General features: G+C 35.8%; 1 protein-coding gene across 1 annotated transcript; it reads right to left on the minus strand.

The window, feature by feature from the left end:
* Positions 1–4,047: 4,047 nt before the first annotated feature.
* Positions 4,048–14,814, minus strand: RBP2 (retinol binding protein 2). Its single transcript, XM_054835817.1, has 4 exons — positions 14,742–14,814; positions 8,328–8,506; positions 5,181–5,282; positions 4,048–4,274 (listed from the first exon to the last, which is right to left on the minus strand). The coding sequence occupies exons 1-4, from the start codon at positions 14,812–14,814 to the stop codon at positions 4,221–4,223; spliced, it is 408 nt and encodes a 135-aa protein (XP_054691792.1). The 3' UTR covers positions 4,048–4,220.
* Positions 14,815–17,955: the final 3,141 nt, after the last annotated feature.

The following is a 17,955-nucleotide window of genomic DNA, read 5'->3' on the forward strand; positions in this document are numbered from 1 at the left end:
ATAGAGGTGACAGAAAAAAAACCATTAAGAAACTCTAGGAAAATGCTTGACTTTGAGTGCAATGACAAAAGGCAGCAAAGGGCACTATGTATTAAAAGCAGTTCAAAGGAACGTACTGTGTAGCTTTCACAGGGAGATATGCTATTTAACTTTCATGCCATGGTTTTATTCTGAAGTCATAACTAAGTTTACAGAAAAAGCCTTTGTGAAGGGTTTACCAGATTTTCAGAAAGCCTTTCTATGACAGACTGTTACCTAAACTAAAACCAGCAGGAATCCAAAGTATGGCAACATGAAAACAGGCAAAGAGAATTTCCAATGGTTCTTAAGGCTTGTTTCTGACTCTTGGTAAACTCTTGAATTTGTGCTGTAGGCTTTCTCTTACGGCAGGTACTCTAACTGGCCATTTTTTTTTCATAAAAATAGTTAGAATATAATATCTTTGAGATCTTCCTGGCAGTCTTTTTGTCAACTATTACTACAGGTACAACGAAAGACTCAGCTTGATGTGTTGATGGAAGAAAGTGGATGCTATGAAAGAGATTTCACAAGCTCATCTGCCAGCCTCTTCCAGTCCTTCGTTATCTTTTGGAGTGCAGAGGTGTTGCCTTATGTCCACCTGATGTTTCCATGCTGCAACTTAAGTCTGTTACTTCTTGTCCTGTCTTTCATTTCCTGTCTTTGGGTATGGCAGATAGTGTGCCCTCATTCCTTTAGCAACAGCCTTTCATGTTTGTGTTCTTATGCCAAGAGCAGTCTCTGTTTACTGTCATATGTGGCAAAGCTCCTAATCTTTCCATGGATTCCTCCACCTGTAAGAACTCTGGAATATGTGCTGTCATCTATTTCATTCCCATTTCTATTTAATTATGACTGAAGCACCACAGTGTGAGATATAATTAAAACACGTGTGATATTTAGAGAATAACTGACAAAATTTTTGCAGCTATTGAAAAGCTTGTCTGGTTAATTTTATTTTAAATCTTATTTTCACAAAATGATTTCTTCTAATCTTCACCATCTGCATAACAAGTGTAATCAGCAAGCTGAAATTAAAATATCTGCAACCTCTGCCCTTCAAATCAATCATGAATTAGAATGTGAAAAGAATGAGTTCTAGTAGGAAAAAACATTTGGAATAATTTTTTTGTATTAATCTCTTCCCACTTATGCAATATATGCACCTTTGCTTAAAAAGAATACAAAGAAATGCCATTAAACAAATTTTTTGGTGAAATTTTATTTGTCTTCATCAGATCTTAAAGTAAATGCTGATTTAGAAAACTTGGACTTTTTGCCAGATGGCATCGGAGCAGACATCTTTCACAAGCAGTAAATCAGCAGAGCGCATAGGATATTAATGGAAAATGGTACATAGTACCTAGGTGACCCTTCAGAGCTTAACAGAAAGATAGCATCTTAGGAACTAGCCACAGAACATTGTTGGTAGGAGCATTTACAACTTTATTCTACAGTGTTTGCCTGCAATGTTGCTTTCTTCTTTTAACAGTTGATAAGAAAATGCTAGTTGACTTTTAGGGAGAAAAATTGGCTTTTTGGAAATTGCCTTTTTCAGAGGATTTTTAGAAATCCCATCATAAACATTTCTTACACACATCTTTGTCATTGTCATTTGAAAAATCCAGTGACAGGTAATGGTAATGACTCTTTGCCCAGTACTGTACTCACTAGGAAGTGCTTTTGTTATACTACAGGGTTTTCTGTTTTCTGGATCTGAAGATTGCTGGTAAATTCCCTTCCTGTATTTGAGTAATATTCTCTATGAGGAAAAGAATCAATTCAAATGGTAATCCTTCAAAACAGCTGAGACAGCACTGCATGCCAGAGGGCTGAAAAAATGTCAATGAACATTCTCTGATTTACCAGTGAGGTCCGTTCCTCCAGTGCAAGTATTTAATCTGCTGACAAGGAGATAAGGGACTTTGCACAGCTTAGAGACCAACCTAACATCACAAATATGATACAAACAAGTATACCTTTGGGAGTAATAGTAATGCAACATAATGAATATCTCCTCTGTCTCCAGTTCTCTGCATACAGTGGTAAAGGATCCTGCAAGTTCTTACATATCAGTATGTGCAGGAAGAAAATGTTGGTTTGGAGTGTAAAAAACCTTGCACATTTTCTCACTCCCTGTTAGAAAGTCTGGTATTTTCATTTCCAAAATTGGAAAAAAAATAGGGTCTGATCCAGTTTTCCCCGAATCAAAGTCTAGTCAAGTGCACAACTGTCTATTTCATTTACTTCCCAAACATATCCATTAGCTAAAACTAGTAAGCATAATAAGAAATCAGTTGAAGAATGCTTGCTTTCCATCTTCAAACTCATAATTTGTGAATTAATGATAGTTCTCTGTGACATATGAAAGCTTTTCCTTTGTTTTATAAATTTGTGTGAAGTTATGATATCCTGCCTTGTGCAGGCTTATTCCTATTACCAACTATGAAAAATGTCACTGATTAAAACAGGCACATTTTGTTTCCTAGTGATTGCTTTATTCTGATAGCATTTTGAATGCTTAATGAACTGTGGTACTTCTTAGCCTAGTAACTAGCAGGGACTTAGAAATATGAATTAAATATATTTCTACTGGACAGTCCAGGTCAGGGCTGAATATGGAAAAATAAGGAGTTTACCAACTCCAAGTACAGTTTCTTCTATGCGAACAAACATTAGAGCATTGCTCTGTGGAAGTACGCAGGAAATTTGATACCAGGTCAACTTTTACCAGGAGAAGCAAAGCCAAATTCATAAAAATATCCCGACATAAGCACTTACATGCCCATGGCCATGTAAGTATTAGTGACATATTAATAAGATTTGGAGTTTTGCAGATGTAACCTTGTTTTCAGCTGGGAGACTGTCTCACCCCTTTGCTATCCTGAGCTATTGACAGTGAGTAGGCTAAGCAGCAGGTGGGGATGGGGAGAAAGCATATGTTCCTCCATTTCTGCAAAATTTTTTTCCACATTTTTTCTCTAGTTCCCTACCACTGATCGGTTCAGTGAATTTCCGCTCCTCCCATACTAAACAGAAGATGGGGGTCTATGGACAAGAGGGAATTGAAATGGTGATAAAGTTTATGTGAAAGTTTATGTATCTGCAAGCAAGGTTGTAGGAAAGACAGTACATTTTATTAGAATAATTCATATAGTTGGGAAAAAACAGATAAGCTTTTGGGCATACAAGCCCTTCTTCAGTTCTGTGGAACACGTGCACACATTTTGTTGAATAATTTCAGGTTTCGTCTACTGAAGTAGTGCTCACCATCCATGGTTAACTTAAATTTGCCTTTAGCAAAGAACATGAATTCTTTTGAAAAAGCCTAAATAAAACCGAGAAGGGTTGCATGGAAATTGCTTTTCTTTTTGAAGTCTCTGAAAATAAGTACAAGGTGAAGATTGCAGCACGCTGGATACTATTTATGCATAGGGTACACCCAGTCTGTGTTTAGTCTGCAGTTTTCCTCTTATAGTCATAAGTATGCCTTAGTTTTGACATCATGGAGCAACTCTTGAATGTAGAGTTTGCTTCAAACAGTGGACTTCTCCACTAGGATTATTAGTAGGATGTCAGTTCTAACTGGAGATGAGCAGCATTGTCAGTGATCCATGTTAGGACCATATTAAGGAGCTACAGCATTTCACATTGGCCCTGAGACATTTATCAGGTGATAACTACTGGCAGCTATAGACCTGGGCCAAATTCAAATGAATCACCTAGATATGAAAGGCCATGTATTGTGTTCACTGAGCCATTCTGTTGCCTGAAACAGTGGACTTAGTGATCCAGGACTAAATTAAATAGAAACAGTCCAATGAATGTCCAATTTTACTCAGTCATCCAAATATATTATGATATTACAGCACTGTGGAGAGATATACTGTGGTTGAGATAATTGTGACTGTTAATTTTCAGCCTTTTTGCTAAAGGACATTCCTCTGGAAATGATTACAAAGATGTAGGAAAGAATTATTTGAAAGACAAATACTTTTATTTAGCTCCAGACTGGTTTTTTACCTTTTACTGATGTTTGTAACTGATGTTATTTCTATAAAACGTGTTTGTTTCCATAAGCATGCACAAAATACATTCACATAACAGTGTCAAAGAATTGTAGATCTGGCTTGATTCTTCTTTTTAGACAAAACATAACAGCATAATAGTGTGATGAAATCTGGGTGACTTTCTGGTCAATTTTAGTTTTTCTTCTTAAATATCTGATGGCACACCTGGTCTTCACACGTCAGTTCCTACAGTATTAAAACAATTAGTAAGTATATTGTGGTACAAGTTGTATTTTGCATACACAGCAGATTCTACCAGAAATTACAACTGAGCCACTGCATTGAGGCAATGTGTTTGGCCATACCAACTATCTGTAGGGTAAACTTGTGAAGGAGTAGATATCTAGATGCAAATCATGAGGTAGAAACAATGAGTTCTCCTCCATAATCTTTCTGCACCCACCTGTTGCACCATCCAACATTATCATACCCATTTCTTGATTGATCTCCCAAGATCCGGAATCTTTATCATTATGTATCTATGATTTTGAAATCTTTCTGGACTTCACTGACTGTTTATTTCCTGCACGGGCTCTTCTGGCCTCTCTTGGACTCACTTCATTTATCTTTGGGCTCCAGTTTACTAACTCAGATGTAAGAATGTTTTATCTTTTTTATTGTACTAGCACAATATAATTGCAGTGTAGGTTGTTTGCAGGATCCTCTTGAGTATCCAGAGGTTTCTGATCTGTATTACAGCATAGTATGCTAAAATTTCATAGTGCTTCTTTCAGAACAAAAATTAATATTTTTCTTGCAATCTTTCCCATACAGTTTTTTTTTTGTATACCACTGATTATATGAGAATGTGATGATGTTAGAGGTGCAATGTAATGAGAAGGGTTAATAGCTGGAGGGCAGTGGACTGGAGCAAAAAAACACTGCAGGGTTATAACTTAATTGGGAGCAGGTGGAAAGAAATTGAGCATTCCTGAGTTGCAGCAGAAGAGGGATTTCCTTAGAGTTCAGAGATCAGAGCTGTCTGAATAAAGACCATTCTAACTAGAACAAGTAACACAACCTTTGAAATGGAAGAACCGTACTTTGTAGCAGTCTCAGTTATGAGCTTTGGATCTGCATAGCAGCCCTTACCAGATGCAGTAGGTCTCCTTCAATCCAGTGCTTCCAGCCCCTGTTTTTCTTTTCACCTTTCTGAACACATACCAGTTTGTCTCCATCCCAGGTCACTAGTGTCTGCATGAATTAGATCATTAACTCAGATATGTTAATGAGAAGTTTATGAATACTTGAAAATAAACGCAATCTAACAATGAGAAGACACAATTACAGTTGCTTCCTACCATTCCTCATCTTCATTCTAAAAAAACCCAAATCAACCACTCAACCAAAACCCAAATGCATTCAAGATAAAACCAGCATTTTGATGTGAAGCTTTTACAGTGCTTTGTTGTAATTTTCATGTATTTCTTCACATACACAAAGTGTTCATGCTAACTAGTGAATTCCTGAGTGAATTAACAGATACTTGTACAATGTATGCAAATATTATTTTTATTTTTTATTTTCTTGCTGTGTAAAGCCATTAATAAAAAGTTTATAATGTTACATGAGTGAAGACGTGGGGGCTTATACAAACTAGTGCCATGCTAACTCCTTTTCCAGCTCTGCACAAAATAACAAGAGGAAGTGTATGTTAATATGTTCTCATGCAATAAATTTATTTATTTTATAGTATCTTTCATGCACTTTCACAAAAGACCATTAAAGACATGATCATAAGCTGGATAATGTGCTCTAGCTGACCCTGCTTGAGCAGAGGAGTTGGACTAGGTCATCTCAAGAGGTCCCTTCCATCCTCAACCATTTCATGATTCAGTGTGATTCAGAATCTGTCACTAATAAACAGGGTATTGTGTATGCTGATTCTTGTTCAGGAGCAGGATGACTATGTAAGAAGAAGTTCTCTTTACAGGCTAAATTCTCTACTCAGATACACTAGAGTAAATTTAAGGCAACTTTGTTTGAATTGTTCTAGATTTGAACCAGTGTACTTTAGGGAGACATTTAACCATGTATCATAGGCAAATCCTCATCAGAGACCAGTTACAGTCAGTGGAAGTTCAGTTATTAAAAAGCTCCAAGAGTATTGGGAGCTTAATTCATTTTCTAGTTCAGCACTGGATGATTTATTTCTCTTACGAGGGAGCTTTCTATTAATAACGAGACAAAACTTATTCCATTTCAGTTAACTTCTTTCTTATTTACGGAATTTTTAAGCTACATGCTCTTTAAATTATCCATGCCCTCCTTACGTTTAAATGTTGCCTAGCAGTTTTATTACCTTCATCTAACTTCAATGTGTTTGAGGCATTGTTTTGTTAATAAAATGACCAGAAAATTCTTTGATAGCAGTCCAGAGAATAATGGCATGACATGCTTCCTTTTTCTTTCTCCTCTTGTTAGAAACAAATAATATAATTGGTTCAGAAAAGAATATTAGGCAAAAATGATTAAACCAGGTAGGGTTATAATTGTACAAGCTGTGTTTCTTTCCTTCCTTCCTTCCTTCCTTCCTTCCTTCCTTCCTTCCTTCCTTCCTAATAATTGATAATGAAGAGGAGAGTCTGCAAGTGAAATGATTTTGCACAGAAAGGTAATGGCTTTGGTAGTGGTGAAGAACACTAGAGGAGCATTATAAGGAGTGATGCAACCAATGAGTCCTTAGTTCCTTAGTAAGTAGTGCCTTCAACTGATCCGAAGAGATATGGGATCAATGTTTTAAGCATAAACTCTGTCACAGGAATATGTCCCACCCAGTGCTCAGTGGAGAAAGTCATAGGAAGAAAATTTATAGATAAGGATATTCAGGATACTGGAAAAACATGGGTCTTATTATTTGATAGCTTGCAGTGCTATGAATGAGAAATAATTTGGAATAAGTCATGGGAATTACACTGCACAAAGTTAGTTTGAGAATGAAAAGTGATCCATAGTGAGTAAACAATGTCTTCTGTTAAATTTGTGCCACTCCAGTGAAGGATCATATGAGTTCAAACATAAACATGTCCTTTACGCTGCCAATTTCCTGTGGCAATTGCCAAAACAAGACAGGTCTTGTTGACAGTGAGCTTTGATCTCAGCTTCTCAGAGTTTGGCAACAAGTTCTGAAACCTTGTTTGTTGAGAAGGTACTGATGGGAAAGACAGCATATGTTTGGAGAAGAGCAAGAGAGCTGAGAGCTGAGTGGAAGAATAAAACTGTGGTAATTGGCAAAAGAGTTGATACGGGTAGATTCAGTGAATGATGACAAAGGCAGGCAATGCAAGATTAGCAAGACTCTGAAGGGGACAGTCAGTGGAAAATGAAGATCTACTGGCCTTTCTACCTTTGAAAATCTTGCTTAAGTATTTTAGGGGTGAGAAGAGAGTAAAACAGAAGCAGTATTGATACAGAAACATGAAGCTGAATTCAGTAAGTGAATTTCATTAGTGCTCTTTTCCTCACTGACTTCCCTGATACAGCCTTGTTTGAATACCTCACGGGAACAGACTTATTAGTTGACTCTGTCTGTCGTAGGAGGTAGGGCATGGGCTAACACACAATATGGTCCTTGATCCAAACGTTACTTGTCCTCATATCTCACTGAAAGATGTCTGAACATATGCCTACAGTTTCCTAGAGAAATTTACCCCTATAATCCTAAAGATATTAAAGTATGCATTGCTGGGTCTCCTTGCCTGTCTACCACCGCCAGTAGGCCTGCCACCTGTACCAGTGGCAGCTTTGGCTCACATGCTTTTCTTGTCCCTTCCCAAAGCTCCCTTAAAGTTAATAGCTGAGTGCTGGTTTATTTTTAACAGTGTCCAACTGTTAAATTGTCCAATTGAGGCTGAGCAGGCTCAGATTAAAAACAGAGTGGGATGAATTTACAGTTTCATTAAGGAAGATACATAAGTTAAAATACAGTTTTGCTACTTTCTAAATACATAAAGGTGTATCATAGAAAAGCTGGGAAAATATCCCCTGCTAGAAAACCATGTAATTAATGATTGTCCTTATGTATCTGAGTAACCATCCTGATTTGCAATTACAATAAAGGATTGTAGCAGGAAAAAAAACTATCTCAAGATGCAAATTATTTCTGTTTTATAAAAATCCTTTGATGTCTGTAAAATACTGTTTGGTCTTTTTTTTTTTTTTTAATGTATTCAGCTGATTTTTGGAACTGCTCCTGGTGCTGACTGTAGTGTAAACAGATATCAGGTACCAAAGTTTTACCTTTACCACTCGGTTATCCAGTCCTTTGGTGTGTTCTTCAAACTCCACTCCCACAGTGTAATTCAGTTCGTAGTTTCTGAAAGTACTGATTGTTTTTGTTTTAAAATTATCTCCATCTTGAATAATCTCCTTTGTTTGTTTCAAGTGTTTTGCAATCTTACGAGTTGCAAAATCAATATCTGCCAAAAAACAGAAAAGAGAGCATAACAATGAAAATTCCAATATTTGTTACCAAAAATAAAAAACCACAGCACTTATATTTACACATAATAATAATAAAAAAATTATGTGGAACATACTTCCACAAATAATGCTTTTACCTGCAACATTTTGCAGAGAAAAAGATCATTTCAAATAAAAATAATCTTGTGTTTGCAAGTAGACTTTCAATTTGAGGATCTTCCACTGATTATAAATTTATTTATTAACAGGATATCTGTGGGAATGTTGTGAGTAGAGCTACAACATACAACCGGTAGCAAATAGATACCGGGATGTTAAATCACCTGAATCTCCAGGTTTTTTTGAGAATGTGAAAGAACAGGAGCTATTAAGACTGACATTCCCTTTTTGGCCTCACTCACACATGAAGCTGTGGGATGCCAGGAGTGCTATTATCATCTTATGCCTGGGAGCCATTCCCTTTTCTAAGCATGCAGTGTAAATCTTAGGCATATGAGGGTACCGGTATGAGTCCTGCAGCGTTACAAATGTTGGCCACCCCCAAAAGAAGGATCTCAGAATAATATTCCTTTTCAGAAAATAAGCATGTTAGAATGAGTGTATAATCAAGGGGATTTGGGCATGTTACTTTTATGATGACCCTATAGCCTGTGGGAGTACACAAGAGGTTAAATAATTAATTTTAAAATAATGAAAATTATACTAATGAGTAAAAAAAGAAACAATGAAATAAAAGCCTGACTTATCCATTATTGTTAGGCAGCAGACATAGAAATAAATTTTAGTTTAGATGTCAAAGGGAGACAAAGTCAAAGTCAAAAGTCAGAAAAGTATCAAACTACAGCATTTGACAGTTCCTGTTTAATATTCTGTCAACATTTTATGCAGTACTGATCTTCTTAACATCCTTATTTTGTTCATGATGAAGACTAACATTATAATGTAAACAACTGCTTGCAACTGAATGCATTGAAAGTTACCAAAAGGAGAATATATATTACCATGATGACAGTTTGCCCCAGACAATCCACCTAATGCCAGCTGCATTACCATCTGCAATAAATATTTCTGACCAGCTGGCAGTGAATCTTATTATGGTGCTATATGCAAATGAAATAATCTCACATGCTTCTGCAAGAGATTGAAAAATGGTTTTGGTTTGTTAGCCATCCTTTAGTGGTTTCGCATGTGAGTTAATCATTGTCAGCTCAGCAATGCCACATACTAATGGAGCCCTTTTTCTTTTGGTAGATTCATTATACTACTTGTGAAGTACTAATCGAATTGAGTAAGAGGATTGGCTTGAAAAAAATTGGGACTTTTTAAAATGGGGAATAATGTTCAGTATTTATATTCAAGACTTCTTGGGTATATTTTATCTGCTGTGGTGGATTAAAGGTATCTCTGGGTCTGATTTATAGCTAGCTAACATAAAATTTAGTTCTCTCTGAGGAAGAAAAAAGTCTAGACTTCTAAAGAAATGCTATTTCTGAGTAATATATTGGTCCTGTAGCTCCTGGAGAAAAATCAGGGGAGGTTTTATTAAAGCATGGTTTTCATAACTGCATTTTGAACAATACAAGCAATAAAAATGATATATTGTTCTATTATAGTAGATTAAAATACTTTGTAACATGTTTATGATAAAATCAAAGTTTCTGGCTTAAAGGGCAAAACTATTCTTTAATTAAAGTATAGAAATGTGTATGTATTAATTATAAGGATGGATGAATTTTGAAAAAACAAAAACTCCGTGTGCTTTGAACCTGAGCAATTTAATACCTAAAATATCAACCACATGTAAAATTGTGAGAATCAGAGCAGAAGAATATCTTTTCACCCTTTCCATGTAATTTCTTTCCATTCTGAGAATCACCTATAGCCATATGCATCTTTGCTTTTTCTTTTTTTTTGCTAAATCATTGGTATTTTTTAAATAGCATAACTTATAGTATATATATGCATGTATACACAAAAAATCACAATGTACTTATGAAGGGCCAGATCCAGACAACCGGTGCAAATAGCTCCCTCATCCCAACCAGTTGCTGGCATTCGTATTGGGAAAGTAGTTTGAAAATTTCATCAGAAAGTTCAGTGAGTACCTCTCCAGTACAGTCTGCCCAGGGTAGGTAATTAATCAAAGTATTTCCCAGGAAAAATACATCTATCTTGCGTTCCTTATTCTAATACATTCTTCCTCTTGCTTTGTTTCAGGCTACCGAGTGGGTCAAATTCTTTTATTCTCATGAGCTGTTACTCTCTCTTTTTAGAGCAGGCTTCACAGTATTGGATGCCTGTAGTCCAGACCCCATTGTAGGCTGAATCCATCCATTTTTCTCTCAATTTCCACTGGGATATATAAGATCAGAAAGGGATCAAACATCCACTTGATTTAATAATAAAAAAGTCATAATTTATTCATTAACTGAAATGGTTCTAAGGATGCCATTGAGATGCAATGAGTAACTGCTGCAGACCAGTTCATGCTAGTATTTATGGTACAAAAGGAATCATAAAATTGGAAAATGGATTACTTATTATGAAAAGATCAGAATATAAGGATGGTAATAATTTAAGTTTAGTTTAGAGCTGATATAATTAATACTTGTATTATGACAGTTAGACACTAAATTCTTATTGAATTTGGTTGAAAATAACAGTTTAAATTCTACAGTGGGTAAATTAAAATTGAAAGAAATGCATATTATTAGCAGCTGCTATCCTTTTCCCTGACATTTCTCCTGGATTTTAAGACAAACACAAGTGAAATGTTACTGCTCAACTCAAATAAACAATACAAAAATCTCATCCAATAATACCCTGGAAGGGAAGAAAGGAACAATAATGAGATGGTCACTACAAACAGATGAAAAGATATCACCAAAATTACAAATCCTTTTGAAAAGGAAATATGCACATCATATTTTTAATGTTTATATGTTTAATTTGCATTCTAAAAAATAAGCAAAGAATAAACCTAAAGAGATCTTTATCAAGATAATTATCAAAAGACCATTATCAAGTATGATGAAATTTATCACTACAAAGCAAGGCAGAACTAGAGCAGGATGACCATCATGACTGGTGGTTAGAGTAACACCCCACAAAAGTAGGTCAGGTCTTGGAGCAAAGAGCTGAGACTGAACTGAAGCGGAGCCAAAACAGAGAGAACTGGGCTAGACACAAGAATCGTAGGTAAGACCAGAAGCTGAGGCAGGCAGTGAGAGACACCTGAGGTAGATGAAGACAGCCTGGAATAGTCAATTTGTGACAACTAGAAGTTGACTGAAATATCATCCAGACCAACAGGCCCCATGGCTCCCTTGCAGTTGGCATAGTTAATGCTGCAATCATATTTCAGTTGCATATAAAGTAGTAATTATTCTTTATGCGTAACTGTGAAACTCTGGCACTCAAATTACTTCAGTTATTGTGTATCTTTCTCCTGAAATTCATGATATTGGCTTAACCATTCTTATTTCTCAAAAATCTATTTTTTTTGTACCTCACAGGCATATATGTATTTACAGACTTCCCTAAAGTTATTGAGCTTTTCTCCCTAAACGCAAGGGCTAGAAACTGTGAATAATGAAACTTGCCTTTCTCTCTTAAAAGAGTTGAAGCTTCGAGGAAATTATGACTATTTTCAATTGTTGAATAATGATGAGAGTTTATTTTTATGTGTTTATGTGTATTTCTTCTTTTTCAATCTGAATAGATAAATAAATTAGGGTTAGGATTCTTTGATGAGAGTAAAACTAGTAGAAAATCAGTTAAAGCATCAAATTTTTCATCTCAATTAAGGATTTTGTGGTAGTTATCCCTCAGTCAGTCACTAGTGTAGACATTGAGGATTGTTAGATTTAATTACCTAATTACCTTCCACGTTGTAGACTCTTTCCTAAGAAATACATTTTCTTAGCTTGTGGAAGATGGCTATACAGCATACTCATTGATTCTGAACCACTGGATTGCTTTTATAATCTACATCTTTGCAAGTAGATATTTTGGAATCTGAGCAAACAAGTTCGTTGTTAGCTTTCCATTAACTTGACTCAACATCTTTTGAAAAAAGCACAAGAATCCACAAGTCTGATCTTGACTTCTGATGAAACGTATAAGGTACTTTGACCTGAAAAAGCTCCTGTTTATCAGCATCACTGTTACAGTGGTGTCAGCTACTGTAGAAAGACAGAGAAATAAGAAGAGCAAAAGCTGAACGGAAGATAGAAATCAATGACCACTAGATAGAAAACAATGAGACATCTGGGAATGAGAAGTGCATAGACCCACTGGGACCCCTGAGGGCTATCAATTATAAGCATGAAAATAAAATAGAGGTTTGATTTTTGCCACATGCTAATTTATGATTCAGAGCCAGACATACTCCTCCAGTCTAGGTTAAATTAGCCAACTCTAATGACTACTTTTCCTGTATAAGTTTTATAGGCATCATGTGCGGTAAGGAAACCAGTCCTTTATGCCCTTCATCTGTGATGTACTAGAGTTGAGAGAAGATTCCCAATTCTAAAGATTACACTTCTCATGCATGTATAAATCTAACTCCCATATTTTTTGCGGTTTTTAGAATGCAGCTATATTACTGCAGTGGTGGAAAGGTGATAACTGTTCTTTAAATGCCAGTCCAGAGGGTACTGAAGAAATTCTTGAGAAATGTTGATGTCTTCTATTATTTCTTCTTTTCACAGAATCACAGAATGGTAGGGGTTGGAAGGGACCTCCAGAGATCATCTAGTCCAACCCCCCTGCTTGAGCAGGATCACTTAGAGCATGTTGCACAGGATCGCGTCCAGGCGGGTTTTGAATATCTCCAGAGAAGGAGACTCCACAACCTCTCTGGGCAGCCTGTTCCAGTGCTCTGTCACCCTGAAAGTGAAGAAGTTTTTCCTCATATTGAGATGGAATTTCCTGTGTTCCAGCTTGTGCCTGTTGCCCCTTGTCTGTCATGGGGCACCGCTGAAAAAGAGTCTGGCCCCATCCTCTTGACATCCACCCTTTAGATATTTATAAGTATTGATGAGATCCCCTCTTAGTCTTCTCCAGACTAACCAGACCCAGTTCTCTCACCCTTTCCTCATAAGATGGTTCAAAATCAATAAGTACACTGTACTTCCTCATTTGCTTTTCAGCAAATTAAAGATCTACGTCTCTGCTAACCTAAGTAGAGGAAGGATTTCCTGCATACTACTTGCATAATCGTAATGACCTGGAGCAAAAAGTTTATGCCTTTATGAGAACAAAAATGCTTGAAAGGCAATTTATATTGAAAATAATAGGTGCAGCAAAAGAAGACATTTCTCTCATAAAAATATCTCACAGTCATTACAAAAATTGAGTCTGTCAGTGTGGGGAAAAATAAATCTACAAACAACATAAACTTGATCTTGATATGAACCGACAAGGATATTGCTTGCATTCAGTTAACAGTGTTTTGGTATTCTAGCATCACAAGAATATGCTTAATATCCTATACAATGGATACACAAACTGTAGCTATCAGGCCTCTAATGATAAAGAGGCTAACAAAGTAGTAAATTAAAGTTGCCTAAAGAGCAGAACATCTCTTTTTGCATGTACACATATATTGCTGTCATCAATGAAGGTCATAGCCAACTCAAATTAAGCTTAGTTAACCATGTAAACATACGTTTAAGAACTCCTGTGACCTAAGTCTCCTTGCTCTATAAGAATGACTCCCACAAAAATTGTCAGAAATATCTGTCCATTTATCTTTAAATGCTTTTAAAGGCTTTTATCACCTTTACCATGCACTGATACAGATAATTTCTACTAATTCAAAGCACTAATTAAGTATTAAACAGTATTGTTGCTTTAGTGATATATAATAACCTATTGCTCTTTAAGAGAGCCAACCAAGTTGTGGCTTGACTGCTACAGTAAGTATATACAGGGAATGAAAAAGAGCTTCTGTATCTGAAAGTCTGGTTTGGTTTTTTTTCCTCATCTGCATCTGTTTTTTCATTTATCTAAACACAGACAAATATCTTCGGCTACAAGTCAAAGTTATATACTTAGATAACTGTAATTATAAGTACATCACAATTATTTGATTTTTAATGTGATTTGCAGAAATCCTTATGCCACAACGCACATTACAGAAATACTCTCATTAATTTTTAGAAGCATTTTACTTATAATTGAAACATTTTCTCTTTATCTCTATATAGTTAATATTTTTTCATTTACCTAAAGCAACCATGTAGCCTTCAAAGTTTTCATTGGTTTCCATTTCCCACGTCCCATTGTAATCGGCAGGCATGGTGGCAAGAGCTTAAAACCAACTTCAGATGATGAGGTGAGGCTGGAAACAGGATCTGCTATGAGAATGTTTTATAAACCTTTTCATATCTTTTTTTATAAGGTTTATGGTTTTCTAGATAATACAGTTTAAGGGTCAGAGTGATAACCCTAGAAAACTTTGCCTTCATTAACAAAGTTCAGTTGAACAGCTGGCAGACAAGGAACACTTTCTGAAATATGTAGTAATACAGGATATGATTTTACAGTGACCTTTGTAAAGAAGTACTAGCTATTATGTGATACCTTTGAAATATATTGAACACAGTAGCAAATTGTACAACCCAGTTGAACTTTCCAAGATGAATTCTCTTTTTCAGTTCCTTTCTATGTGTCACATTTCCTTATGAGGAACCAGTCTTACAGAGCTGACATATCCAGAAGTCCCATTTAAAATTGATGGAAATCTTGAATGGATAAAAAATGCAAGGAAGGGCAGAAAAGGGAATATTTCTGTTGAAAATATTTTTATTTTCCTTTGATTTTCAAACTATCTATATACCAATAACTGCACTTATACCAACTGCACTTCCATATTTTTGTTTTAATTTAACAGTAAGTTTAGCAAATGTAAAGTAAATTGAAATAAATCATAATCAGTATCAATCCTACCCTAAAAATGATTTTTTAATTACTCTGAAACATAGCAGTTTGTGTTAGAAAGGTATTTTTCATCCAGCAGCATTACATTGTTGTGGGAAAAAGCACAGATTTCAGTTGTGCAAAGAAGCACATTCAGAATGTGTCTGAATAGAGAATTTGAATGTGCTGTGGAACTTTATTGGAATTTAAAGTAAGCACTAAAAGCAAATTAATATAAATTAAGGTTTGGTTTTTTTTTTGGCTTTAAATAGTGAGGATAACTTACAGAGGGCTCTACAGATAGAATAATTGAAGTGATGAGGAGTCCAAAACTGCTTGCTTTTCTTTCTCTCTTCTTTCTTTTGTTATTTTTTTTAATGGGGATAGTATTAAAAATTTTACTAGAAAAGTATTAAGGTCTAGAAATCCAACTCAGAAATAAGTAAATTGAAGAGTTACTGGTCTTACAATGTCTTCTGTATGCTTTCACTTCATTAAAATTGAATGCAAAATTCCACGAATGCTGAAAAATTATACAGGGATTAAAAAAGTAAAAAACTAAAAAAAATTGAGAGCTTCTGGCAGCTGCGTTCTTAGAATGCCTTTCCATGATATTTAAGGACCTAATTTAAGAGAAGGAAAAGAAATATCTTGATCTATACCTACAGAAGATATTAACAGGGTTTTCAATCAGATATCGAACAAAGGCTCAAGGAACTGCAGTGACTTAAAATTGAAGTTAGGGGAATTCCTATGTGAATGCACACAGAAAGATATCTGCATTTTTAAATGTAGAGTATACTTTGTCCATAGACCAGTTTACCCAGGGAAGTTGGTAATCGCTGTTTGAAATCTTTAAATAGGCGGGGGAGGGCTTTCTAAAATGTATGCCTCATTTCAGGCACAATTTATTGGGCTGAACACACCTACCTATGTATTTGCTTCCCCCCTAGATGAAACACTATGAATGATGCTATGTTGAAAGTGAAATTTGAAAATATTTGTGCTTAAAACATTGTTCTGTAGTGATATTATGTAATACTTATGCAATAAGTTTGATTTTACGTATCTTTGTGTGCTTTCTTAGCCTCCACATTTTATTGAAAATCTATTGAAAGATTCTAGAAAAATAAGAAAAAGGAAAGGTTATCATTCCCAAGCCAATCACTCACAGCCACTCAAAATCAGCTGTATAAGCAACATCGGTTCCCTCGTGCACATGCATAATAATCTTTAAGTGCATTTTTACGCTGTTTTTCCAACTGGAAGTTATTCTCTCCTTCAGTGTACTAAAGGGATGATGTCCAATTTATAAGCAGGTAGTCAGTGTTTTACCTTATACCTCCAAATGTCTAGTGGTGGATTTATGATGAATGAATCAGACTGAATGTCTCTAATCACCTTCTAAAATCAAAGCATATGCTATAAACTCATGGTGAGAGATTTTATATGCTCATTGATTTTAGTTCTGAAGTAGTTTGCTTCCTATGTAACAGTCATTTTGGTAAGATGCAGAAGTGACTGAAACTGGTACATGTGATGATCAACAATTAATGTCCATTAAGAACTAACCAGGAAATAGACGGTTCTATTGCTGTAGATATGCAGACCTAGGCACAGTCAGAGAAAATTAATTATGAGATGAGAGCATCCTTTACATATAAGGCTGTAATTAGTTAGCAGCATACCCATATAAGGGTACAGGTTTTCACAATTATGCTTTGTTTATGCCCATCCTTTATTATTTGTTGAAATAACTTTTTTTTCAGTGTGTGTATTTTGTAAATTCCTGTCCTGGTTTTGGCTGAGATAGCGTTAACTTTCTTTCTAGTAGTGGGTGTAGTGCTGTGTTTTGGATTTAGTATGAGAATAATGTTGATAACACACCGATGGTTTTAGTTGTCTCTAGGTAGTTGTAGTGTCTACACTAAGTCAAGGACTTTTCAGCTTCTCACACCCTGCCAGGCGCACAAGAAGTTGGGAGAGCAGAGCCAGGACAGCTGACGCAGGCCGGCCAAAGGGATATTCCATACCATGTAATGTCACACTCCGTATATAACTGGGGAGGGGAATTGGGGTTGAGAGCGCTGCTCAGAAATAGTCCGGGCATTGTTTGGGGTTTTTTTTCCTCTCTGCAAGTGGTGAGCAATTTTATTTGTGCATCACTTGTTTTATTATTGTTACTATTGTTGTTATTATTATTATTCTCTTCCTTTGTTATCCTATTAAACTGTCTTTATCTCAACCCATGGGGTTTTTTTTGATTCTCCTCCCCAACCCCTTGGGGAGGAAGGGGTGAGTGAGCAGCTGCGTGGTGCTCAGTTACTGGCTAGGGTTAAACCACAACTCCATATTAGGAATTCTCTAAGCATGTGTTTATCCATCAGCCTGAAATAGCTCTTTTGAACCTTTTCAGGTAAATATGCAACTAGGAGGTTTACAGACACTAAATTTAACCATTCAAAAAACTAGCTAAGTAGGAAATTAATAAAACATGAAATATTGACTTGACAGAGTTCTG

The sequence above is a fragment of the Grus americana genome, chromosome 9 (genome assembly GCF_028858705.1).
Source record: "Grus americana isolate bGruAme1 chromosome 9, bGruAme1.mat, whole genome shotgun sequence".
Taxonomy (NCBI): Eukaryota; Metazoa; Chordata; class Aves; order Gruiformes; family Gruidae; genus Grus; species Grus americana.